Source organism: Saccopteryx leptura, chromosome 5 (assembly GCF_036850995.1).
Source record: "Saccopteryx leptura isolate mSacLep1 chromosome 5, mSacLep1_pri_phased_curated, whole genome shotgun sequence".
Classification (NCBI taxonomy): domain Eukaryota; kingdom Metazoa; phylum Chordata; class Mammalia; order Chiroptera; family Emballonuridae; genus Saccopteryx; species Saccopteryx leptura.
In genome coordinates this window covers 161136823-161162667 of record NC_089507.1, presented here as the reverse complement: position 1 = coordinate 161162667, position 25845 = coordinate 161136823, and the positions used below count along the sequence as shown (strand labels likewise).

General features: G+C 38.7%; 1 protein-coding gene across 5 annotated transcripts in view; it reads left to right on the top strand.

Annotated features, from left to right (window-relative positions):
- The window catches only part of POLK (DNA polymerase kappa), a 125816-nt gene extending 103260 nt beyond the window's left edge, over window positions 1-22556 (top strand). For 3 of the 5 annotated variants that reach the window (XM_066386356.1, XM_066386355.1, XM_066386357.1), the window contains 5 exons: window positions 11027-11123; window positions 13672-13843; window positions 16074-17021; window positions 17593-17635; window positions 17809-22556. In XM_066386356.1, coding sequence (XP_066242453.1) covers window positions 11027-11123; window positions 13672-13843; window positions 16074-17021; window positions 17593-17635; window positions 17809-17893 — 1345 coding nt within the window. In that variant the 3' untranslated portion in view covers window positions 17894-22556. The remainder of the gene's footprint in view (window positions 1-11026; window positions 11124-13671; window positions 13844-16073; window positions 17022-17592; window positions 17636-17808) is intronic. The other 2 variants (XM_066386354.1, XM_066386353.1) reach the window with 1 other exon arrangement.
- The last annotated feature ends 3289 nt before the right edge of the window (window positions 22557-25845 follow it).

Sequence of the window (25845 nt, the reverse complement as noted above, 5' to 3'; positions counted from 1 at the left end):
CACCAGGGGCGAAGCTCTGCCCACCAGGGGGTGATGCTCTGCCTCTCCGGGGCATCGTTCTGCTGTGACCAGAGCCACTCTAGCGCCTGGGGCAGAGGCCAAGGAGCCATCCCCAGCCCCTGGGCCATCTTTGTTCCAATGGAGCCTTGGCTGCGGGAGGGGAAGAGAGAGACAGAGAGGAAGGAGGGGGTGGTGGAGAAGCAAATGGTCACTTCTCCCATGTGCCCTGGCTGGGAATCGAACCCGGGTCCCCCGCACACCAGGCCGACGTTCTACCGCTGAGCCAACCAGCCAGGGCCTCAAGGTGACTTTCTATGAGCCTCCAGACCTGTTCATCATGCCTAGCACTCTGTGGGACCACTCTCCCCAGGCTTTCCGTACTTTGTAACCTGTTTCAGCTGGGACAAAGATGCCTTATTCACTGCCTGCAGTACAGGATGTCTTAACATCTGCTAAGTCCCTCTTTTTAGGGTATATCCCTGACTATGAAAGCTCTGCCAATCAGAAGTTGCCTCCACCCCTTTAGCAAGAGGCACTAAAAAATATCACGCCTCTTGTCTTAGATCGCTGAACTGAGAGAGATCTTGTCAATTAGAGCCGCATAGGTCAGTTGGGAGGTGAGCAGACTGTGGGTCAAGCTAATTTCAGCGATTGGATCTACCAATCTGCTCCAGAAAGGACTGCAAGCTGCCCGCATGCCCCTCCCCCGATGCTTGATTGTTAGCTTGAATGGCTGGGTGAGGCGCCCCACCCACCTAGAGAAGCTCGGGTGTAGGAAAGTTCACTTTGGCACACTCCCCGCCTGCCGCGGGCATTTGCTCACGTGGGCTGATTCACCACAGGCACACTCTTTCCTCAGCTTAAACAAACGTCCGTGCCACAGCCCAGCTTCCTCCACACCCTTAGCCCCCCCCCCCCCCCGACTCTCAGTTCCAAGTGAAAGCAGCCTTTGCTCAGGTTAGTGAGGAAGGCAGAGTGTTCCTTTTTCCGACTTATTTCCTTCAGGGTTGATTATATATTTAGTCAAATGTTTTGCTCTATTCTACCTTCACCTTCAGTGTGCGGAACTCCCGGACGCTCCAAGGATAGATTTTTCTGTCTCTGGTTGATGAACTTGTTTAAATATTGGGGAGAGTTGTCGGTTGTGCTCCTCACGGCACCACTTCTCTGACGTCCTACAATCTTTTTGAAGTCAAATGAAATCTTGATAGAAACTTGTTGTTTAAGGAAATATGCCATTGTTTTAAAAGTTCCTCTATTGTTTCCTTATGCTACCAAAATCCCACAGAGACATTTAAGAACTTACCCTGGTACATGGTTATGTTCAGAAAAGCTGAGTAACTTTTATTTTAAATTATTTAATTGTGTTTACATAGATTCTAGGGTTGCCGCGAATGCATCCCCTTGCCCCCTTATTCCCCTCAGCATCTTCTTTGTCCCCCTCCGTAGAGCGCCCTCCTCTCTTCCCTTCAGCTTTATTCCATCCTATCATCCCCTTTCCCTCTGTCCTCTTTTCTTCTATTCCCTTTTATCCCTCCTCTTTCTCAATTCCATTCCTCAGTTCACATTGTTCCTTAGGTTCCTCATATGAGTGAGGTCATAATGATATTTTTCTTTCTCTGCCTGGCTTATTTCACTTAACAGAATAGTTTCCAGGTCCATCCATGTTGTTGCACAAGGTAATATTTCCTTCTTTTTCATGGCCCCATAGTATTTATTTCATTGTATATATGTACCACTGCTTTTTAATCCACTCGTCCACTGACGGACACTTGGGCTGTTTCCAGATCTTCGCTATTGTGAACAATGCGCCATAAACATGGGGGTGCATTTCTTTTTTTCAGTCAGTGATATGGTGTTCTTGGGATATATTCCTAAAAGTGGGATGGCTGGGTCAAAAGGCAGATCCATTTTTAATTTTTTGAGGAATCTCCATACTGTTTTCCACAGTGGATGCACCAGTCTGCAATCTCACCAGCAGTGCAGGAGGGTTCCTTTTCTCTACATCCTCACCAGCACTTATTATGTATTGTTTTATTGATGAGTGCCATTCTGACCGGTGTGAGGTCGTATCTCATTGTGGTTTGAATTTGCATTTCCCTAATGATTAGTGATGTTGAGCATTTTTTCATCTGTCTATTGGCCATCTGTATGTCCTCTTTGGAGAAGTGTCTATTCATTTCTTTTGCCCATTTTTTTATTGGATTGTTTGTTTTCCTGGTGTTGAGTTTTATAAGTTCCTTATAAATTTTGGTTATTAATTCCTTATCAGATGTATTTTCGAATATGTTCTCCCATTGTGTGGTTTGTCTTTTTATTAGCTGTACAAAAGCCTTTTAGTTTGATATAGTCCCATTTGTTTATCCTGTCTTTTGTTTCACTTGCCCATGGAGATAAATCAGCAAATATATTGCTGCAAGAGATGTTTGAGAGCTTACTGCCTCTGTTTTCTTCTAAGATGCTTATGCTTTCACAGCTTACATTTAAGTCTTTTATCCATTTTGAGTTTATTTTTGTGAATGGTGTAAGTTGGTGGTCTAGTTTCATTTTTTTGCAGGTAGCTGTCTAATTTTCCCAACACCATTTGTTAAAGAGACTGTCTTTACTCCATTGTATGCTCTGACCTCCTTTATCAAATATCAATTGTCCATAAAGGTGTGGGTTTATTTCTGGGTTCTCTGTTCTGTTCTATTGATCTATGTGCCTGATCTTATGCCAGTACCAAGCTGTTTTGAGTATGATGGTCTTGTAGTAAAGTGTGTCTGTAAAGTCATGGTGTGTCCATAAATTCATGGTGCACTTTTGACTGGTCACAGGAAAGCAACAAAAGATTATAGAAATGTGAAATCTGCACCAAATAAAAGGAAAACTCTCCTAGTTTCAAACCTATTTAGTGCAGTTTGATGTAGCCTCACGCACAGATTTTTTAGGACTCCGTATGCAGCTATCCCGTATAGCCTCTACAGACTCGTCACTGACTGATGGCCTACTAGAACAGGGTTTCTCCACCAAACTGCCGGTTTCCTTCAACTGCTTATCCCACCGAGTAATGTTATTCCTATGTAGTGGCACTTCGTTATAAACGCGCAGATATTCATATTGCACTTTGGTCACAGATTTGAATTTAGCAAATCACAGAACACACTGAACTTTCCTCTGTACCGTCCACATCTCGACTGGCATGGCCGTGGGCTGCTCCGCAGTATACACGGTATTATGTCATCATCTGCACATGCGCACATATTGCCACATCATTCTACAGAAACTGGAAGGGTTTTCCTTGTATTTGGTGCAGATTTCACATTTCTATCGTCTTTTGTTGCTTTCCTGTGACCGGTCAAAAGTGCACCATGACTTTACAGACACACTGTGTATAAATTGATATCAGAACGTGTGATACCTTCCACTTTATTCTTCTTTTTTAAGATTGCTGAGGCTATTTGTGTTCATTTCTGGATCCATATAAATTTTTGGAATATGTGTTCTATATCTGTGAAGTATGTCATTCGTATTTTAATTGGTATTGCATTGAATTTATAAATTGCTTTGGGTAATATAGACATTTTAATGATGTTTATTCTTCCTAACCATGAACACGGTATATGCTTCCACTTCTTTGTATCTTTCTTGATATTTTTATTAATGTTTTATAATTTTCCAAGTACAAGTCTTTAACCTCTTTGGTAAAATTTATTCCTAGGTACTTTATGTTTTTGTTGTTGCAATAGTGAAGGGGATTGTTTCCTTAATTTCCCTTTTTTACAGTTCATTGTTGGTGTATAAAAATGCCTCCAATTTCTGTGTATTAATTTTATACCCTGCCATTTTGCTGAATTCATTTATCAGGTCCAGTAGTTTTTTTGACTGAGACTTTAGAGTTTTCTATATACAGTATCATATCTTCTGTAAATAATGATAGTTTTACTTCTTTTCCAATTTGGATGCCTTTTATTTCTTCTTTTTGTATGATTGCCGTAGCTAGGACTTCTAGTACTATGTTGAATAAGAGTGGTGAAAGGGGGCACCCCTGCCATATTCCTGATCTTAAGGGGATTGCTTTTAATTTTTGCCTATTGAGTATGATGTTGGCTGTGGGTTTGTCACAGATGGCCTTTATACTGTTGAGGTATGTTCCCTGTATTTCCACTTTGCTAAGAGTTTTGATAATAAATGGGTGCTAGATTTTATCAAATGCTTTTGGTGCATCTATTGAAATTATCACGTGGTTTTTCTCCTTCCTTTTGTTTATGTGATGAATCACATTGATTGATTTACGAATATTGTACCATCCTTGCCTCCCCAGCATGAATCCCACTTGATCATGATGTATGATTTTTTTATATATTGCTGGATCTAGTTTGCTAATATTTTGTTGAGTATTTTAGCATCTAAGTTCATCAGGGATATTGGCCTATAATTTTTTTTTCTTTGTTTTGTCTTTGTCTGGTTTTGGAATCAGAATTATGCTCGCCTCATAAAAGGAGCTTGGAAGTCTTCTTGCTCTAGAATTTTTTGAAATAGCTTGAGAAGGATAGGAGTTAGTTCTTCTTTGAGTATTTGGTAGAATTCCTCTGTGAGTCATCCAGCCCAAGGCTTCTGTTTGCTGGGAGTATTTTGTTAACTGTTTTTATCTCATTTGTTGTAATCGGTCTGTTTAGGTATTCTGGTTCTTCCAGATTGATTTTTTTTTAAATTTATTGATTTGAGAGAGAGAGAGAGAGAGAAAGAGAAGGAGGAAGAAGCTGGAAGCATCAACTCCCATATGTGCCTTGACCAGGCAAGGGCAGTGTTTCGAACCGGCGACCTCAGCATTCCAGGTCGATGCCCTATCCACTGCGCCACCACAGGCCAGTCCCAGATTGATTTTTGAAAGATTATATGTGTCAAGGAATTTGTCCATTTCACCTAGGTTGACTAAATTTTTGGAATACTGTTCTTCATAGTATTTTCTTACACTATTTTGTATTTTTGTTATTTCAGTTGTTATTTCTCCACTCTCATTTCTAATTTTATTAATTTGAGTCTTCTCTCTTTTTTTCTTGGTGAGTCTGGTTAATGGCTCATCAATCTTTTTTACCCTTTCAAAGAACCAGCTCTTGGTTTTATTGTTCCTCTGTATTGTTTCTTTAGCCTCTGTGTCATTTATTTATGCTCTGATTTTTATTATTTCCTTCCTTCTACTACTGGGCTTTACTTGCTATTCTTTTTTTAGTTCTTTTAGATGCAGGGTTAAGTTGTTTATTTGAGCTTTTTGTAGCTTCTTGAAGTATACCTGTAGTGCTATGAACTTCCCTTTCAGTACTGCTTTTGCTGTGTCCCATAAATTTTGAGTTATTGTATGCTCATTATCAATCATTTCTAGGAATTTTTTATTTCTTCTTTGATCTCATTCTTAATCCATTATTTAATATTATGCTTTTTAATTTCCATGTGTTTGAGATTTTTTGAGTTTTTCTGTTGTGGTTGATTTCTAGTTTCATTCCATTGTGATCAGAGAAAGTGCTTGATATGATTTCAGTCTTCTTATATTTGTTCAGACAGCTTTTGTGCCCTAACATGTGGTCTATCCTAGAGAATATACCATGAGCACTTGAAAAGAATGTATATTCTGCTACTTTAGGCTGAATGGTTCTGAAGATATCTATTAAATCGAGTTGATCTAGTGTGTCCTTTAAGTCTGCTGTTTCTTTGTTAATTTTCTTTTTTGAGGATCTATCTAGTGATGTTAGTGGGATATTGAAATCCCCTACTATTATAGTATTGCTGTTGATCTTGCCCTTTATATCCATCAAAGTCTGCTTTATATATTTAGGTGCTCCTATATTAAGTGCATAGATATTTATAATGATTATATCTTCTTGTTGGATTGCTTCCTTTATCATTATGTAGTGGCTTTCTTTGTCTCATACTATAGCCTTTGTTTTAAAGTCCATTTTGTCTGATATAAGTATTGCTATCCCAACTTTTTTTTCATTTCCATTTGCATGAAATTTTTTTTTTTTCTTTTTTTGTATTTTTCTGAAGCTGGAAACGGGGACAGTCAGACAGATTCCCGCATGCGCCCGACCGGGATCCACCCGGCACGCCCACCAGGGGCGAAGCTCTGCCCACCAGGGGGCGATGCTCTGCCCCTCCAGGGGGTTGCTCTGCCGCGACCAGAACCACTCTAGCGCCTGGGGCAGAGGTCAAGGAGCCATCCCCAGCGCCCGGGCCATCTTTGGTCCAATGGAGCCTTGGCTGCGGGAGGGGAAGAGAGAGACAGAGAGGAAGGAGGGGGGGTGGAGAAGCAAATGGGCGCTTCTCCTATGTGCCCTGGCCGGGAATCAAACCCGGGTCCCCCGCACACCAGGCCGACGCTCTACCGCTGAGCCAACCGGCCAGGGCGCATGAAATATTTTTTTCCATCCTTTTACCTTCAGGCTATGTGTATCTTTTGTTTTGCGGTGTGTCTCTTGTAGAGAACATATGTATGGGTCCTGTTTTCTTATCCATGCAGCTACCCTATGTTTTTGATTGGATCATTTAATCCATTTACATTTAAGGTTATTATTGATATGTAGTTGTTTATTGCCATTTTATTCTTTAAAGTTTTATTCCTCTTTTACTATATTCTTTTCCCTTTTTATTCTGTTTACAACAGGTCCCTTAACATTCCTTGCAGCATTGTGATGAATTCTTTGAGTTCTTTTTGTCTGGGAAGCTTTTTTTTTCTCCTTTAATTTTAAATGATATCATTGCTGGATAAAGAAGTTTTGTCAGTAGGCTCTTGTCCTACATTACTTTGAATATTTCTTGCCATTCTTTTCTGGCCTCAAGTGTTTCTGTCGAGAAGTCAGATGTCATCCCTATGTGGGCTCCTTTGTATGTGATAACCTTTTTTTTTCTGGCAGCTTTTAATATTTTCTCTTTATTTCTTAGCTTTGGTATTTTAATTATGATGTGTCTTGGTTTAGATTTCTTTGGGTTTCTCTTTAATGGAGTTTTCTGTGCTTCTTGAACTTGTGTGACTTTTTCCTGTATCATTTTAGGGAAGTTTTCAGCTGATTTCTTTGAACAAGGTCTCTATCCCTTGTTCTTTCTCTTCTTCTTCAGGAACTCCTATGATGCGGATGTTGTTTCTCTTTAGGTTATCACAGAGATCTCTTAGAGATTCCTCAGATTTTTTCAGCCTCTTTTCTTTTTGCTGCTCCACTTCTGTGTTTTTGTTTATCTTGTCTTCTAAATCGCTGATTTGATTCTCTGCTTCATCCAGCCTGCTATTAATTGCTTCTAGTGTAGTCTTAATTTCTGATATTGTATTTGTCATTTCCTACTGGTTCTTCTTTATTATTTCAATGTCCTTTTTGATGCTTGTAATCTCTTTATTTAGGTGCTCATTGTGTCCATCCATTGTTGTTCTAAGATTCTAATGTTCTTTCAGCATTCTATAATCCTTATTTTAAACTCTGCATCCAGTAGTTTGGTTATTTCCATATCACTCAGTTTATTTCCTGGAGGTTTCTCTTGTTGATTTATTTGGATTGCACTTCTCTGTCTTCTCATTATGTCTGTGTTTTCGGGTGTGTTGTTTGTGGAGCTGGTTGAGTCTAGGGTTTGTGTTGTCTGCCTCCAATTTTCAGTTGTGTTATTTCTAGGTCTTCTTGGGTTGGCATCAGCTGTTGTTTGTAATCCACTGTCAGATTTGACTTTTCTAGTAGAGCTGTTTTGAAGTCTTTATTTGTTTGTTTTCTTCTCAGTTTTCTGAACTCGGTGTTAGTCTTGTTTACTGATCTCAGCAGGGGGCTTATTTGAAAATGTATCCAGGAATGCGGTGGGTGTAATCTGAGCCTCTGAAGGCCTGATCTGCCAGCTATTCTCCCAGGCGGAGTGCTTTCTCAGCTTCATTAGGGGGAAGTGTATCTCAGATCTCCAAGGAGACCTGAATTACTGCCCCTCCTCCCCACTTCCTGTTTTCAGCTGTGTCTTGTTGCACTGATTGGAGCTGGAGAGATTTCTGGAGATGTGTTACCTGGAACCACTTTAGGCTTGTGCTGTGTTGAGGGATCAACCCCTCCTCCAGCTATGGCCACCTCTGCACTGGATGAATCAGCTTCTCAGGTCATCCCATGCATTCTTCTCCCTGTTACCATCTGTCTCTCTCTCCCCACTTTCCTTTTGGTAGGCAAGCCAGCCCTCTCAGCACACCTTCTTCCCAGGTCTCAGGCACGTGGCTGTGAGCAATATTTTCTGCTCTTCTCCTTGCAATGAGAGCCCTTCTGGGCTCTCAGCCTCACCCCCCTTCTTCATTCCTGGAAGCAGGGGAGACCCACCGTACCTTAGCCCTCCCTACCAGGCTCAGTGTGGCTTTTTCTTTGCTCCTTGGGGTTTTTTTTTTTTTTTTTTTTTTAAGGGCTTTATTAATTTTTCGGAGAGGAGAGAAAGATAGAGGGAGGGAAAGAGGAATAGAGAGCAAGAGAGAGAAGGGGGAGGAGCAGGAAGCATCAACTCCCATATGTACCTTGGCCAGGCAAGCCCAGGGTTTCGAATCAGCGACCTCAGTGTTCCAGGTCGACGCTTTATCCACTGCGCCACCGCAGGTCAGGCACTCCTTGGTTTTTGAGAGCTGTTCTTGTAGTCCAGAGTTGGTTTTACATGCTGATTGTTCCTAAATTAATTTGTAATCCAGTCTGTTGGTGTGAGCTGGGAGTCTGTGCTTCTTCCTACTCTGCTGCCATCTTGGTATCTTCTGAGTAACTTTTATAAGGTGACATACTCAAATGACTAACTTGCTTTGAAACTGTGATTTACATAAAAGTAATCAAAGGAAAAGAGGAGGAAGAAAGCACCTAAAAATGAGATAGTACTGTTGTATTTAATTATTTTTTTTCTTTAATTTGGTCTGTTATTGAGAACACTGTTTAGTATTCAGAAATATTAACTATTATATCTTAAGAGTGGGCCAGAAAACCAATAGAAAAAAATTAATAAAGATCTAATTAATTAACAGAAAAGGACATATAAATGGCTCTTAACACATGAAAATATTCCCAATCTCCTATATAATTTAAGAAATACAGATTGAAGGTTCCTTGAGATAGTATACTTCACTGATCAGGTTAACAAAGATTCTAACATACTCTATTGGCAACACTATGGGAATAAAACACTATATAAATGCTAGGAGGGGGTGTGTTAGTTTTTTATTGGTACTATATCAAATTTTCACAAATTTAGTGGCATAAAATAAAAGATTTTTCTCTCACAGTTCTAAAGTTCAGAAGTCCTGATATTAAGGTATTGAAAGGACCGCATTCTTTCTAGAAGCTTTAAGGAAGAACCCATTTCTTTATTAAAAGCTTCTAGAGGCTGTCTGCATCCTTTGGCTCATGGTTTCATCCTCCGTCTTTAAACCTAGCATATTATCTTTCTCTGACTCTGAACCTCCTGCCTTCTTATAAGGAAGTTTAGGATTACATTGACTCACCTAGATAATTCAGGATACTCTCCCTGTCTTGATTTAATCACTGGTGCAAAGCCCCTTTTGTGATTTGATGTACTCAGTTCAGAGGATGGGAACATTTTTGTTCCCATATGTTCCATATGGATTTGAACATTTTTGGGGACCACAATTTTACCTACCACAGGGAGCAAGCAATTTGACAATATCTGTCAAAATTTCAGATTCATGTGTACTTGATCTCCAGTTCTTTTTCTAGCAATTCATTCCATAGTTGTAATTGCATGTCATTTCACATGTATACAGAGTTATTTATTGCATTTTTTACTATAGCAAAAGATTGAAAGTAAATATTCATTAATAGAGGACTGGATAAATTACCTTACATCTTTAAATTAGAATATTAAGCTGCCATATAAAAAATGAGGGAATTATTTACCCACAGGGAACTCTCACCATGAATTGAGAAAAACAAGGTGCTAAACAATATGTCTAATATTCTACTGTTTGTATAAAAATGAGGGGAAATATGTGCTTGTTTATTTATATGTACATAAATTATTTCTGGAGCAATTTGTAAGGAAAGGAAGCTGGCAACATTGGTTCTCCATGAGGAGAGAGGACTGGGCAGCTGGGTAGTTAGAAAGGAGAGTCTGAATAGTCACTTGCATATTGTTTATTACTCATAACTCGGATCTCTCTGTAGTATCCTCTTTTATGTTAATCTTTCAACTTCTTTTAACACTGTTGTGTAGCTGAACTAGAGATTTCTACATGTAATCTTACCCGCGTTCCATTTTCAGTTGTTTATTCAATAACTATACCTAGGTTCCATTATACAGCCCCTTAAGTCTACTTGAAGATATTTCTCTTTCAGAATATATGTGTGTAATAATTGGAATGATATTCTCATCTGCACTATCTTCAAATAATCCTCTATAGCAGAGTCTATATACATATATAGTTAATGTGTTTTAAGTTTCTGAGGGCATTATCATTATCTGCTGGTGACTTTAATAATATTTGTGTGTGTGTGACAGAGACAGAGAATGGGACAGATAGAGACAGACAGGAAGGGAGAGAGATGAGAAGCATCAATTGTTCGTTGTGGCACCTTAGCTGTTCATTGATTGCTTTCTCATATGTGCCTTGACCGGTGGGCTACAGCAGACTGAATGACCCCTTGCTCAAGTCAGCGACCTTGCACTCAAGCTGGTGAGCCTTGCTCAAACCAGATGAGCCCGTAATCAAGCCGGCAACCTCAGGGTTTCGAACCTGGGTCCTCCATGTCCCAGTCCAACACTCTTATCCACTGTGCCACCACCTGGTCAGGCTTTAATCATATTTTTAAAAATATAGAGAGAACCAAAATATAAAAGTACACCTTTTCCAATCAACTATCTAAAAAGATCTTCAATTATTAAGTAGATCTTAAATGTTTTTTACCTAATTTTATCTTAATTCATCTGAAAACCTTATACTGTAAAGAAATATAACTTAATGCTAAGCTATTTAAATGTACTGTATCACTCCTAAATTATCCTGAATTATATTTTACTTTTTGCACTGAAATCATTCTTGTCTTTGTAGAACATTCAGTGAAATAAGTAAAGCAGAAGAGCAGTACAGCTTGTGCCAGGAACTTTGTGGTGAACTTGCTCAAGATCTGCAGAAAGAAGGACTTAAGGTACTTTATATTAATGTTGGATTCTTAGTTTGAAGTTTTTTAATAACAAAATGCACTTTAGTGCAAGAATTAGATTTTGCATTTGAATACAAAGTGGAAAATGTCAGATAAGAATTTTCTTATCACCAATAAAGAAATTTAATTCTGACCCTTACTTGAGGCCTCTGATGAGATCATTTTGTGAAGAAGCAATGTACAGGGTAAAGTGGTTCCACTGTAACTCTAAAAGAGTTTATACTATCTCGGAAGTACATTTGAGTAAGTTCAAAATCAGTTATATCAGTATTAGAGAATAAAGCAAAAGGGTAAGAATTTTTCTAGAACTATATTTACATATTATAAATGCCTTTCCAATCATCATTTGATGTTTTTCTCATGTAGACAGTGACTTCCTAGAAGAAGCATTTTGTTTCAAGGCTCAAATGCAGGTTGCTTAACACATCCAGAACAAAATGGAAAGCTTTGAACACTGTATTTCATAATCTTGACTCACCACAATCCATATATAGTGCTTTTCTAACAGAATTGACTTGTGTGCTGAACGCACACTAGAATATGCAGATGATACAATTTTACACCTAAAACCTATATAATTTTATTAACCAATGTCACCCTAATAAGTTGAATAAAAAATTTTAAAGTATTAAAAATTATTACAAAGAATGGGATAATTAATTGATGGATAGTTTTCTTATAATCCTTCTCTATCCCACCTTGATTGTAAAAAGAATTTTTTTAATGTTTAAATAAACTTTTAGTTTTAGAATCCTTGTAGATTTACAGAAAAATTGCCAAGATATTATACAGAGTTCCAATATACCCAGTTTTTCTCATTATTAACATCTCATATCTCCAGTGTATATTTGTCAAAATAAACAAACTGATATTAGCACATTGCTCTTAACTAAACTCCAGACTTTATTTGGATTTTTTAAAATTTTTATTAATTTTATTGGGGTGACATCAATAAATCAGGGTACATATATTCAAAGAAAACATGTCCAGGTTATTTTATTTGGATTTTACCGTTAATATTCTCTTTCTGTTCCAGGATTCAGTCCAGGAAACCACATTGTATTTAGTTGTCATGTCTTTTCCAGTCTCCTCTAGTCTGACAGTTCCTCAGTATTTCCTTGTTTTTCATGACCTTAATAGTTTTGAGGAATACTGGCCAGATACACTGCAGAATATCTTCCAATTTGTGTTTGGCTGGTGGTTTTCTTTAGATAAGATTACAGTTAGAAATTTTAGAAAAGAATACCACAGAGGTGAAGTGTCCTCATCACATCCTATGAGGTACAGTAGTCCCCCATATCTGAGATTTTGCTTTCCACAGTTTCAGTTACCCATGGTCTGAAAATATTAAATGAAAAATTTCAGAAATTAAACAAATCATTAGTTTTAAATTGTACATCATTCTTAGCAGCGTAATGAAATCTCATGCTGTCCTGCTCCAACCCTCCTGGGATGTGACTCATCCCTTTGTCCAGCTCTTCACACTGTATATGTTACCTGCCCATTAGTCACTTAATAGCGGTTATCAGATCAGTTGTCAGAGAGAAAGAGACCACATTCACATAACTTTTATTACATTATATTGTTAAAATTGTCCTGTTTTATTATTAGTTATCTTGTTAATCTCTTATTGTGCCTAATTTATAAATTAAACTTTATCCTAAGTATGAATGTATAGGGGAAAACATACTATATATAGATAGGGTTTGGCACTACCTATAGTTTCAGGCATTCGCTAGGGGTGTTGGAACATATCGCTGCAGATAAAGCTACTACTGTATATGATAGCCACATAATATCACAGGTGAAGTTAACCTTCATCATTGGTTAAAGTAGTGTTTTTAAACTTCTTCATTGTGAAGTTAATATTTTTACCATTCCATTTCTATTCTTTGGAAGTGAATCAGTAAGTCTAATTCACTCTCACTACCTATGAGGTAGTGAAATATATGTAACATAGCAATTACTGTTTTAACCATTTTTAAGTGTACATTTCATTGGCATTAAATACATTCATACTGTGTAACCAGCAACACTGTCATAGACTATGGAACTTTTTTATTATCCCAGACTGGAACTCTGTCCCCATTAGACAGTGGCTGTAAAAAGAGTTCTTACCTGTTAGTTGTTTAGCACAGTACCTGCCATATGGCAGGCACACAATATGTATGAACTAGCCACAAGACTATTTCAATGAGGCTCCTTTAGAAATATTTTTTTCCTTCCTTTGTAGGAACTGAATTGACCTCTAGAAAGGTACATGAAAAAGAAAATAGTTTAACTTTTCCCTTTATATAAAAGTCTTTTATAAAAATTCACTTGGGGGAGGGAGTAATAATTATTAGTTAAAATGGGATTTTTTTAATTACTTTTGGATTTCAGTTATCATTCTGATAATTTTATTAATGTTTTAGAAATAATTGATTATACTTCTATATTATATATTCACAAGAGAGCTTTTTGAGTTTTCTAACCTGTAGAATAACTTTTTTTCTAGAAATTAGTCTTATGTAATGTATTCTGTCTAATATAGGGTAGAACTGTTACCATTAAGCTGAAGAATGTGAATTTTGAAGTAAAAACTCGTGCATCTACAGTTTCATCTGTTGTGTCTACTGCAGAAGAAATATTTGCTATTGCTAAAGAATTGCTTAGAACAGAAATCGATGTTTATTTTCCACATCCCTTGAGATTAAGACTTATGGGTATGACTTTTCTTCCTTTTCCTTAAATATGCTATACTTTCCCAAATAATCGACTTTGAAAATATTTTCACCTTTATTTATTTCTTAAAACTGTTTAGGAAGTTGTATTTATACTGCTGCCATTTTTCTTATTTCTTAGAACCGGATGCATGTGAAGCTATGATTATTAGTTTAACTCCAGTAAGAACCCATTAAAATTGTTCTTTTCTGTATTACTTACTGAAATCCTTGGGGCTAGTATGTTTCAAATTTTTAAACTTTTCAGATTTTAGAAAGCATAATTGATTATATTATGTTATACTCCTTTGGCATCTAAGGAAGCACTTCATGATCAAACATACTAATATTTCTTTAGCAAAACAAAATAACATTCACACCAAGTTGTAAAGATTCTAGAGCCTCCCATCAATTCATTTACCAATTACTATATGTTGCTTATAATTTTCAGGGCTTTAGAACTAAATAGTAGATGTTAATGCAGCTTTATTCATAATTGCTAAAATTTGGAAGCAATCAAGATATCCTTCAGTAGTAAGTCAATGGAAACTGTAGTTTATCCAGAAAATAGAATATGTTTAGCCATAAAGAAATGAGCTTTTGGTCCTAGCTAGTTAGCTCAGAGAGAGTGTCAGCCCAGTGTGTGGAATTCCCAGGTTTGATTCCTGGTCAGGGCACACAGGAGAAGCAACCATCTGCTTCTCCACCTATCTCCTCCCATCTTACTCTCTTTCCCTCTTGAAGCTATGGCTTGAATAGTTCGAACAAAGTTGGCACTGAGGACAGCTCCATAGCTTCACCTCAGGCGCTAAAATAGCTCAGTTGCTGGGCAATGGAGCAGCAGCACCCTAGATGGACAGAACATTGTCTGGTAGAAGATTTGCTGGGTGGATCCTGGTCGGCCAGGGCACATGCGGCAGTCTGTCTTTCCTCCCTGCCTCTCACTTAATAAAAAAAGAAAGACAGAGAGAGAGAGAGAGAGAGAGAGAGAGAGAAGGGAGGGAGGAGGGAAAAGAGGAAGGGAGGGAGAGAGGAAGGGAGGAAGGGACTATTTATCAAGGAAGAACCTTAAGTGTATATTATTAACTGAAAGAAGCCAATCTGAAAAGCCACTTACTGTATTATTTTAACCATATAACATTCTGGTAAAGATTATGGAGACACTAAAAATAGTAGTAGTTATCAAGGGTTAGTTAGGAGGGAGGAATGGACAGGCAGAACACAGGATTTTTAGGGCAGTGAAACTATTCTGTATGATAATATAATGGTAAATACATGTTGTTATACATTTGTCAAACCCTACAGAATGTATAATATCCAAAGTGGATCCTAATATAAACTATGGACTTTGAGTGATAATACTGTGTTACTATAGGTTTCATTGGAGGTAACTACTCTTGTGGGGAATGTTGATAGTGAAGGAGACTATATATGGTCAGGGCAGGGGATATATTGGAACTTATACTTATTGCTCAGTTTTGCTGTCAACCTTAAATTGCTGTAAAAAATAAAACTTATTTAATAAAAGGAGCTAAACTTCAATAGTTACTTGGTATTTGTGGTATCATGTGTCAAGATATTAATTGAAAGACCTATATAATCATGCTAATTCCAGTATACTTACTAATTAGTGATAGCCAGTTTAAAAAAGGAAAATAAATTTCACCTAAAATATCGATTTTGGGGCCCTGGCCGGTTGGCTCAGCAGTAGAGCATCGGCCTGGCATGTGGGGGACCCAGGTTCGGTTCCCGGCCAGGGCACATAGGAGAAGCGCCCATTTGCTTCTCCACCCCCCCCCCTCCTTCCTCTCTGTCTCTCTCTTCCTCTCCTGCAACCAAGGCTCCATTGGAGCAAGGATGGTCCGGGCGCTGGGGATGGCTCCTTGGCCTCTGCCCCTGGCGCTAGAGTGGCTCTGGTCGCGGCGGAGCGACGCCCTGGAGGGGCAGAGCATCACCCCCTGGTGGGCGTGCTGGGTGGATCCCGGTCGGGCGCATGCGGAAGTCTGTCTGACTGTCTCTCCCTGTTTCCAGCTTCAGAAAAATACAAAAAAAAAAAAAAATCGATTTTGGGAAAACATCCTTTAATTCAGAAACTATATAGTGTTGCTTATTATTTTTCTCTAAACAACCTTTTTTATATGTCACAACAGTATTGGCAAAGTGCTTTTATGAATTATGAGTGAACTGGCTTTGTTGAATTTGAAATTGACTAACTGTGGTTGATTTAATTTAGGTGTGCGGATATCTAGTTTTCCTAATGAAGAAGAAACGAAACACCAACAGAGAAGTATTGTTGGTTTCTTACAGGCTGGAAATCAAACCCTGTCAGCCACTGGATGTATAGAGAAAACTGACAAAGATCAATTTTTAAGACCTGTAGAAATGTCTCATAAGAAGAGTTTTTTTGATAAAAAACAATTTGAAAGGAAATGGAATAACCAAGACACATTTACGTGTGAAACTGTGAATAAAAGTGTACATACATCACATTCATTTCAAATTTTAGAGAAGAAAATGAATGAGAATTTAGAAACAGCAGAGAACTCAGATAGCTATCAGGTATTTACCTGTCCTGTTTGCTTTAAGGAGCAGGGCGGTGTCAGTCTGGAAGCCTTTAATAAACATGTAGATGCATGTCTTGATGGACCTTTGATGAGTGAAATGTTCTCATCTTCACATGCTTCCTCTACAGAAGTTAACAAGAAAGAAAATGTACATCATTCTTTCTCACTCTGTGAGAGGCAGCATTACAAAACTCATCAGAAGAATACAGAAATCACTTCAGTAGATTGTGTCGAGTTGGCAGAGACTAGAGCTAATAGATCTAAAGCAGAAAGTTTAGATGCATTAAGTAATAAGCACAGCAAAGAAGAATATTCTAGTCTTCCAAGCACATCGTTTAATATTGAACACTGTCATCAAAATTCTTCTTGTACTGTTTCATTGGAAAATGAAGATTCTGGGTCATTGAGAAGGCAAGAACCCCTCCAGCCTTATTTATATGAAGTGGTAACAGGCCCGGCTCTAATTTGTCCTGTTTGTAATTTAGAGCAGAAGACATCAGACCTTACCCTATTTAATGTACATGTGGATATTTGCTTGAATAAAGGCATTATTCAGGAACTGGAAAAGGATAAACTTAATCCAGTAAACCAACCCAAAGAAAGCACCACAAGTACTGGTGAGCCTGCAGTCATTTTAAAGAACTTGATTTTCTAGGATTGTTTTATGAAAATTGAGATCATTGTTAATCTAAAACACATACTATTAAAAGGACTGTTTGTGTATGCTGCCATTTAGGTAAATGTTAGTTACCTTACTTATAGATTAAATTAACGGAAGCCATTAGATTTTAAATTTTGGGAAAATGTTGGTTTGCGCTTGATTTAGCACAGAATGAACTCAAAGGTTTAGGGAACTGAGTGATGTAAATCAAAATGAATTTCTTCAGGGAACAGTTGTCAAGGCACAGCGGTAAATTAACAATAATTACATAGCCAGGAAGACCCTTAACTTGTGTTTTCATAGTTCTGATTCTGGCCAAATTTTAAAAATAAAATGTGTAATACTAATAAAACAATTACAAAAAATTATAGTATGAAATTCGTTTCTGGTTTGTATAAATATGAGCTATGTTAGTACTAAGAAACTTTTTATTATCATCATATCAGCTTTAACTTTTTAAATTTTATACAACCCTTTAATTATTTCTTATTACTTATGGAATTTTTTCATTTTTCTTCTCTCTAAAGGTACCTCAAGCAGAGTACAGAAGACCATAACAAAAACAAAAAGGTATGGCTGATTTGAGTTTTAATAAAGCTAGCTATAAAACTTATATTTTGAAGTTGAATTTTTAGATGTTAAAATTTGCTTTATATCAAGAAAAGTTTTAAAAAGTCAATTACTTGCAAAGTTATTTTTAAAAATCTCTTCCTTTTTAATTGTTGTTTTTTTTTTAATTCCAGGTCAGCACCGATAACAAAGTACTCAGCATCAAAGAAAATAAAACCAAACAATCCTAGACATACTCTTGATACATTTTTTAAATGAACATTGAACATTTGTCATTAATTTTTAATTGAAACTTGTTTTTTATAATCACTGAAGCTATTTTTCCTATTTTAAGTTTACAGATTTATTTCGTGTAAGGCCAATGAAGTAATCCCTCTCCAGTGATATTTTCCTTACATGAATTTGGAATATATACTAATTTACTTCTGTATACCTTTTTGATACTATAAGAATTTCACTCCCTGTTAGAGATATTTTTAAAATGAGAAATTAGGGGCCCTGGCCAGTTGGCTCAGCGGTAGAGCGTCAGCCTGGCGTGTGCAGGGGACCCGGGTTCGATTCCCGGCCAGGGCACATGGGAGAGGCGCCCATTTGCTTCTCCACCCCCCCCCCTTCCTCTCTGTCTCTCTCTTCCCCTCCCGCAGCCAAGGCTCCATTGGAGCAAAGATGGCCCGGGCGCTGAGGATGGCTCCTTGGCCTCTGCCCCAGGCGCTAAAGTGGCTCTGGTTGCGGCAGAGCGACGCCCCGGAGGGGCAGAGCATTGCCCCCTGGTGGGCAGAGCGTCGCCCCTGGTGGGCGTGCCGGGTGGATCCCGGTCGGGCGCATGCGGGAGTCTGTCTGACTGTCTCTCCCCGTTTCCAGCTTCAGAAAAATACAAAAAAAAAAAGAAATTAGGGATGGGATCAAAAAGTGATTTTGTTTCTTTATTAAGTTTTATAGTGAATATAAAACCATATATTTATAAAGGCTCTCAGAGGTTCACACAAACCTTTGTTAGCATAAGAACTTTTCAGTACTTAACCATGTTGTTGATACTGGTCAGCTATCTTTGACCTTAGTATCTTCTTTAACTTTGTATATTCATATTTTAGCTCCTAGTACCTTCAGATATCTCATGAATATTCATAACTAATATTTATCATACATTCTATGAAGAATATTAGCTTGGCAGAAATTAGCATAAATAGTTTTGTTACTTTTAGGAAAATATTACTGTATTGTTTTCTGTGTTAAAAGAATTTTGTTTAAATATAATTATTCATTTGATTTTTTAATTAAAAATTTTTTTATAAATAAGCACTTGGTCCTCTTTAAAAATACTTTAATCTAAGATATAAGGTAATTATTTTCTTATCTAGGACTTTTAAATGGCAGTATTTAATTTCTTGGCAGTTACGTTTTTACTCTATGCAAATCTACAAAGAATAAATTGTACACTATTTTATGAATATATATAAATTCTGGAAAGATATGTACAATTCAAAATATTAATGTGTATTAAAAAGCTCATTTATCTTAGTTATATTTCTATCATGTTTTTATTAATATTTATGAAAAAGACAGTTTATTAATAAGTAGTTGGCTTAAGTAGTTGCTCCAGATAATTTTGTGTTATCAGTAAGAGTTTTTATCAGACACAATTATTTAATTGAAACATGATAGTAGCCATTTTATGACTGATTTAAAGACCCAAATCTTTTGTTCTTTCATATATGGTTTTCTTTTTTTTCTATTTCTTAAAAAATTGATATACAACATTAGTTGCAGGTTATAGCATAATGATTTAATATTTGTATACCTACTTTTGTCTCATTTAAATTTACAAGGAAATAATATGTTAGGAATAGCTTAAGTTAGGATCTTGCATAATTTTTGGCCAAAGTGGTAACTTGACTTTAAATCATTAGATTGCTCAAAATTAGGCTGTTTATTATTATATACTAAGACAGAAACAGTTGTTGAAGTATAGTTTTTGATTGTGTGATTTAGCTATGTAAATCCTGTAAAAGATTAAGATCCATGAAACACTGATTTAATGTGTTGAAAAGTAGCACCATATTTTTATCTTACCTCATTTATTTTTATTGTGTTTTCAACATTAAATGCTAAATTTTATTGAGATGATTTTTATCATTTAGTCATATTTAATCATTCAAAATAAAAATTTAAATATTTAGTTGATTTTTTAGCCAATAGAAATGGTTTCCTTCTTTTCCACTCTTTTCCCACCTCAGTGCTTTTATTCTTATTTTCTTTGCCCCCAAATTTTTTCAGATCCTTTCCTATCTGTTATATCTAATACATCCAGCTCCTTTTATTTTCTATTTTAATTTTCCTTTGGGGCATTTTTAGAAAACAGCAAAGGTACAAAGAATAAGCATCTATAGGTTAGGTCCTGGCCTGGTAGCTTAGTTTGTTAGAGCATTTTCCTGATACGCCAAGGTTGAGGGTTGTATCCCCAGTCAGGGCACATATAGGAATCAACCAATAATGCATAAATGGAACAACAAATTAATGTTTCTCTTTTTCTTTTTCTCTAAAATTCAATTTTAAAATGTTTTAAAAAGAAAAAGCACATATATTCTCACCTACTTATAGAGTCAGAATATAAAGAAGCACCTGGAAGAACAGATATGTAACACAATAACTGGGAAAAAGCTAGTGTGTAGAGTATATTATCCAGAATATATAAATGGCCGCAATGAATCAGTAAGAAAAAGCCAATAGAGATTTGGAAAATAAACTTTAAATGGCATTTGACATAAAAAGAAACCTAAATGGCCAAGAAACATGCAAACATTCTCAGCCATTTTAGTAATAGGGTGATAAAAAGGTAAAAACACAAAAAGGTATCACATCTCTACTAGGTTCACAAAAATAGAAAGGTCCTTTGACATTAAGTTCTGGTCATGATGTTGAATAACATAAACTTTTACTTTGAAAACAATCACTTTGGAAAACAGTTTGCCTCCTTTAGTGAGTTTGAAGATGTACACACTCATCAACCCAGCAACTGCACTGTTGAGTAAATGCCTTTGCTGGTTACTTTTTATTTGCCCTCCAGATCACTCTTTGCCCTTCAGTACCCTACTTTATGTCCAACAAGGTACCAAGGTAATGGGGGAGCCACTACAGAAGATTTGAGAGGGGAAGAAAGATGAAGTTGGGTATTTATTCCTTCAGGTCCTTTTTTGTTAAGTCTCTTGACCAAAGGTCACAACTTCTTACAGGCGGCTATCTTCATACTGCATTCTCTGCTCTCTAGGTTCTGATAAGCCTTCTCTCATCTCTTCAGCCTAGGAGTGGTAACAGATCCTTGCTCTTATTAGCTCTGGGGTGCTGCACTATCCTTTATGGTTTCCTCATATCCTGCCTGCACCTATGTAGATGGTCCCTTTCTTACACTCATCTCAAATTACAATTTTTTCACTGCCAGAACCCTAACTAATACATTGCCTTGGGAAAACCATTAACATGTTCCCTAGGAAGCATGTATAAGAATGCTCATAGCAGCACTGTAACAGCCAAGAACTACTGGAAATAAACCAAATACTCAGTAATGATAGAATGGTTTAATTCTCTCATTGTATATTCAAACTACTGTATTTCCCCATGTATAAGATGCTCCCATGTATAAGATGCACCTTAATTTGGGGGCCCAAAATTTGAAAAAAAATGTATTACATAAAGTTGTAGAACTCAAGTTTTATTCATCATAAAATTCATACAACTCCTCATCACTGTCAAAACTCCCATCCATTAGCTTGTCCTCATCTGTGTCTGATGACAAATCACTGTCTTCATATATGAACTCATCCTCAGTTCCATCTAAGGCATTTGAAATGCCACAACCATTGTATAAGATGCACCCAGTTTTTAGACCCCTTATTTTTTGAAAAAGTGCATCTTATACATGAGGAAGTACAGTATAGAGTTCTACACAGTGATGAAACTGAAGGTTACTGCTAATCAGAATGTGGGTAACTATCACAAAGATAATGTGGATCAAAAGAAGGAAATCACAGAAAGATGCCATTGGCATGATTCCATTTATATAAAGTTCTATACAGTTAAAGCTAGACTATATTGTTTTTAAAATGTATTTCTATGAAATCAAATTATAAAGAAAAGCAAGTGTGTTATTGTCCCAATAGTTCAAATAATGATTTCTCCAGAAGGAATATCGGGAATGTCATCTGGGAGTGGCACATAGAGCTTCTGGGATGCTGGCAATGTTATCTGGGGTGGTGATTGCCTGGATGTTCACTTTAAAAATATTCTTTTAGCTGTACAAATATATTTTATACATTTTTGTTCATATGTGGCCTATATCACAATAAAAAGTAAAAATAAAATAATGGCAGAAACTGCTTTGCTTTAGCATGATATGTTCCTCCATCTCTGCAGGCTACTAGCTTCTTCAATAGAAGAAAAAGTACATTTCTATCTTCTAGGACTTCGCTGAACACAGCAAAAAAAAGTCACCTTACACCAACATTTTGAGTTCTCCTAATATTTCCCCTAATGCTACATCCTCAAACAGCATTTGGTCTGCTTTCCAAAGGACAGCAGTGACAATTTGACCAAATACTTTGTCACCGCCAAATAAGTCACCAGCTTTTCAGCCAGTGATATTGTTGCAGGAACAGAGGAAGTGACTCCCTGAGGACAAAGATACTCAGAAAATATGCTAGAGGAAGAGGACTGATTAGCCAGCAGCGCACTGTGGCCTAATAAGCACCAAGACACGAGCTTTCTGAAGTTGGCATTCCTGAATCTTATATACTTTACAGCTTCAGCTTTCACGTGAAAAGGCTCCTGATTTCTTTGACTTCTTTGTCTGCAGACCTATGTGACTTTTGTGTCCCCGGGAGGGAAGGGGATGTGAAAGGAGGTTTGGACCATTTGTCCTTGACTACTCACATAGCCCGTTTTCCTTGATTGTGTTCTTGTGTTGCAAGTTATTTCAGGGAGCTGATAAAGAAACTGCATGGCTGTGGGTGGTTACTTTTTAAACTGACTTAACCCTTCGAGCCCTTCCTCCCTCATTCCCCCCTTTGAGACTCCAGAAGTCTCTTTCATACTGGAGTCGCACTTTCTTCATCCGGACTCTGAGGGAGAGCTTGGTAGTGGCGGGTAAAACATATGTGTGCCGCAGCTCGTTGTACTGCGGTTTCTTTCATGCCCTTTAGGTTGCTTACTAATAGCTGCAACAAACATAGGCCTATTAAGCAAATCCATAGGAGTAGCAAGACTACTCCAGGGTTTTGAAACCCCCTAAAGATGAGAATCATCCCCCAAAAAGGCTGCCGGGGTTCCATCCATGCCATTCTTGCACTGGCACGTATGCTAATTTTGTCATCTTTTCTACGAGATCCTCAACTACCTGGCCCTGGTTATATATTTGTAGGCAACAATTTGTAAGATTAAACTTCGTGCATAGTCTAATGCCAACTCTTTTGGTAGATGGCATTTTGCATTTGGGTTTGTTGGCACACAAGGAGAGTCAGGGCCCTCTCTGTTTCATTGGTAATAACTTCCAAGGCTGCCTGTAATAGGATAATCCTATTTAGCATGTAAGTGGGGGCTCAGTAACCCCAAGATCCATCTTTTGCCCAGGTGGCAGCTCCATAATATTGGATTGCCTATGCTAGGTGCCCCTCATTGTCTTTCCATTCTCTTATCTGGAGTTCTCTTATTGCTTGATACAAGGGCTGAGGGGCCAGGTAGCCAAGAAACTCTCCTATCCTAAAAAGCAGGAGGAAGAAGGAAGGTTTTATCATCCCAGTTGTACAGCCCCCTTTCCAATTTCTGGGGAGGCAGACATAGGCTTGGTTCCCACAGATCCAATAGAGTCCTATTGGTGCTACACAATCTCAGGCTCGGCCAGCAGTGTGCTGGGCCTTGGCCAATTCTGGAAACCTTGCCAAAAGATGTTTTTCTGTTTGGTTTCCTCACATGCTCTTTTCAGAAGATGCGTTATAATACCATTGGCCAAGGCAAGTAGATTTCCCAACTGATCCAGCAAAATTCCATCCTCCTGGCTAAGCAATACTGTCCTATGAATGTTTAAAAATCCACTGACTGTCATTGGCGATTTGGGGGGCTGTGGTATTTGGCAAAGCTTCAGTGGGGACCAGTTCCTTGGCTTTCCATGGCCATCGATCCCCTATCAGAGTACCTCCACACACATAACAAGAGGTGACATTCAGGGAATGAGCTATTCCTTCTGCTAGCCTGAGGAATAAGTTTTTAGTGGGTTGGAGTGGTGGGGACAGGGGCTTGGTTGCCTCCTTATAGAAAGACCTGTAGACTTGAAAGGTTCAGGTTGGGTGGCTCTGTACCTGACCCTGGATAATAATCGGAATATAAGGATCTAGTCCTATTCCATGAATGCCAAGTGTTAATACTTCCCTGGCCTTCCAGCAGGGGTCCAGAGGATTGGTAAGAACTAGCTATAAGGGATTGTACTCAAGGGTAGTGCAGTTTGAAAGAGCTACCCCCTTTCTCAGATACACCTTTTTCTTAGAGCTCTTTCTCAGGTAGCCATAAGACACATGACCAATATGCACAGCAGATGTCACAGGGGTAACTCTGTGTGCATATATATTTCTACCATGTAGCTTTTCTCCCAGCTGAATGACATCGCTGCATATGCATCAAACCTTAGTTAAAGGGTTATAATAGACATAGGGCTGGTTATGTCCTGGGTCTCATACTGAATATTGGGTCTGATTATATGTGCAGGCCCCTTTTTGGGTTTCTTTACATTTATAGAAACTAGAATAGCAAGGTGGCAGTAACTTTCTGACCTTCCTTGGCGATGTGAACACATAATTCACAGTCCTTTGTCTTGGTTTTTTTCCCTCCCCATAGTCCGATTATAAGGAGCCCCATGATGAAGTTCCTCAAGCTTTGGTCAGATGTTGACCAGCCAGCTCCTGATTGTGGCTGGAGCGGGGCATGTTATCTTTTTCAGTATCAACTTACAAGGGTTGGCAGGGCCCATCTCTGCTGTCCACAAGGGTATGTGTGGGAGCTGCAGGCTTCAGCTGGTTGTGGTGAATCCAGGCGGGTATGCCTTCTACCTTGGCAGCCATAGGAGTGGTCAAGATTATAGTGTAGGGTCCCTTCCATATGGGCCAGAGAGGAGCTGGATTCCAATCCTTGACCCACACTTGGTCTCCTCTGGAAAAAGGATGGGACGGGAGCAAACAGACCTATCAGAGCTCTTTCTAACACCCAGTTGGAAATGGTAGTGGCCACTCTGCTTAGAGTCTCCAACTGCTGGTGGAGCTCTGTCTCTCCTAACTCCTGGGGAGTCCCTGGCAAGCTACATGATATTGGGGGAGGCCTACTGTATAACACCTCATAAGGTGAGTATCTGGTCTTTTTAGATGTGGTACACCAGTTTTAAACAGTATTAAAGGTAAGGTTTGCACCCATTTAAGACCTGTTTCCTGCCTGACTGGTGGCACAGTGGATAAAGCGTCGACCTGGAATGCTGAAGTCGCTTGTTCAAAACCCCGGGCTTGCCTGGTCAAGGCACATATGGGAGTTGATGCTTCCAGCTCCTCCCCTTGTTCTATCTCTTTCTCTCCTCTCTGTCTAATAAAAATGAATAAATAAAATCTAAAAAAAAAAAGTGACGTCACGGAAATGGCGCCGTGAGCAGTGCGTCCGACAGATCTCCCCAAAATCTCAACAAATTTATCAACTAGAAACAGAAAAATTTATCCTCGGAGCATCCCGGAGTTCTACACACACACTGAAAACGAAAAGGACTGTTGCCGAGGAGGGAATACACCTGTGGTGAGTCAACCCACACGTGCAGTTGCCCGCGCCATGGTCCGGGGAGTCCCGGCCACCGGAGTGCACTGAGAAGCCGCGTGCGTGCGCCCCGTGCCATGGTCCGGGGAGTCCCGGCCACCGGCGTGCACTGAGAAGCCGCGTGCGTGCGCCCCGTGCCGTGGTCCGGGGAGTCCCGGCCACCGGCGTGCACTGAGAAGCCGTGCGCGCGCCCCGTGCCGTGGTCCGGGGAGTCCCGGCCACCGGCGTGCACTGAGAAGCCGTGCTCGTGCCCCGTGCCGAGGTCCGGGGAGTCCCGGCCACCGGCGTGCACTGAGAAACCGCGCACGCGCGCCCCATGCCGCAGTCCGGGAGCGGTGCCAAACCTGTCTTTCTTAGTTGGGAGATTCTCTCCCTGGGCG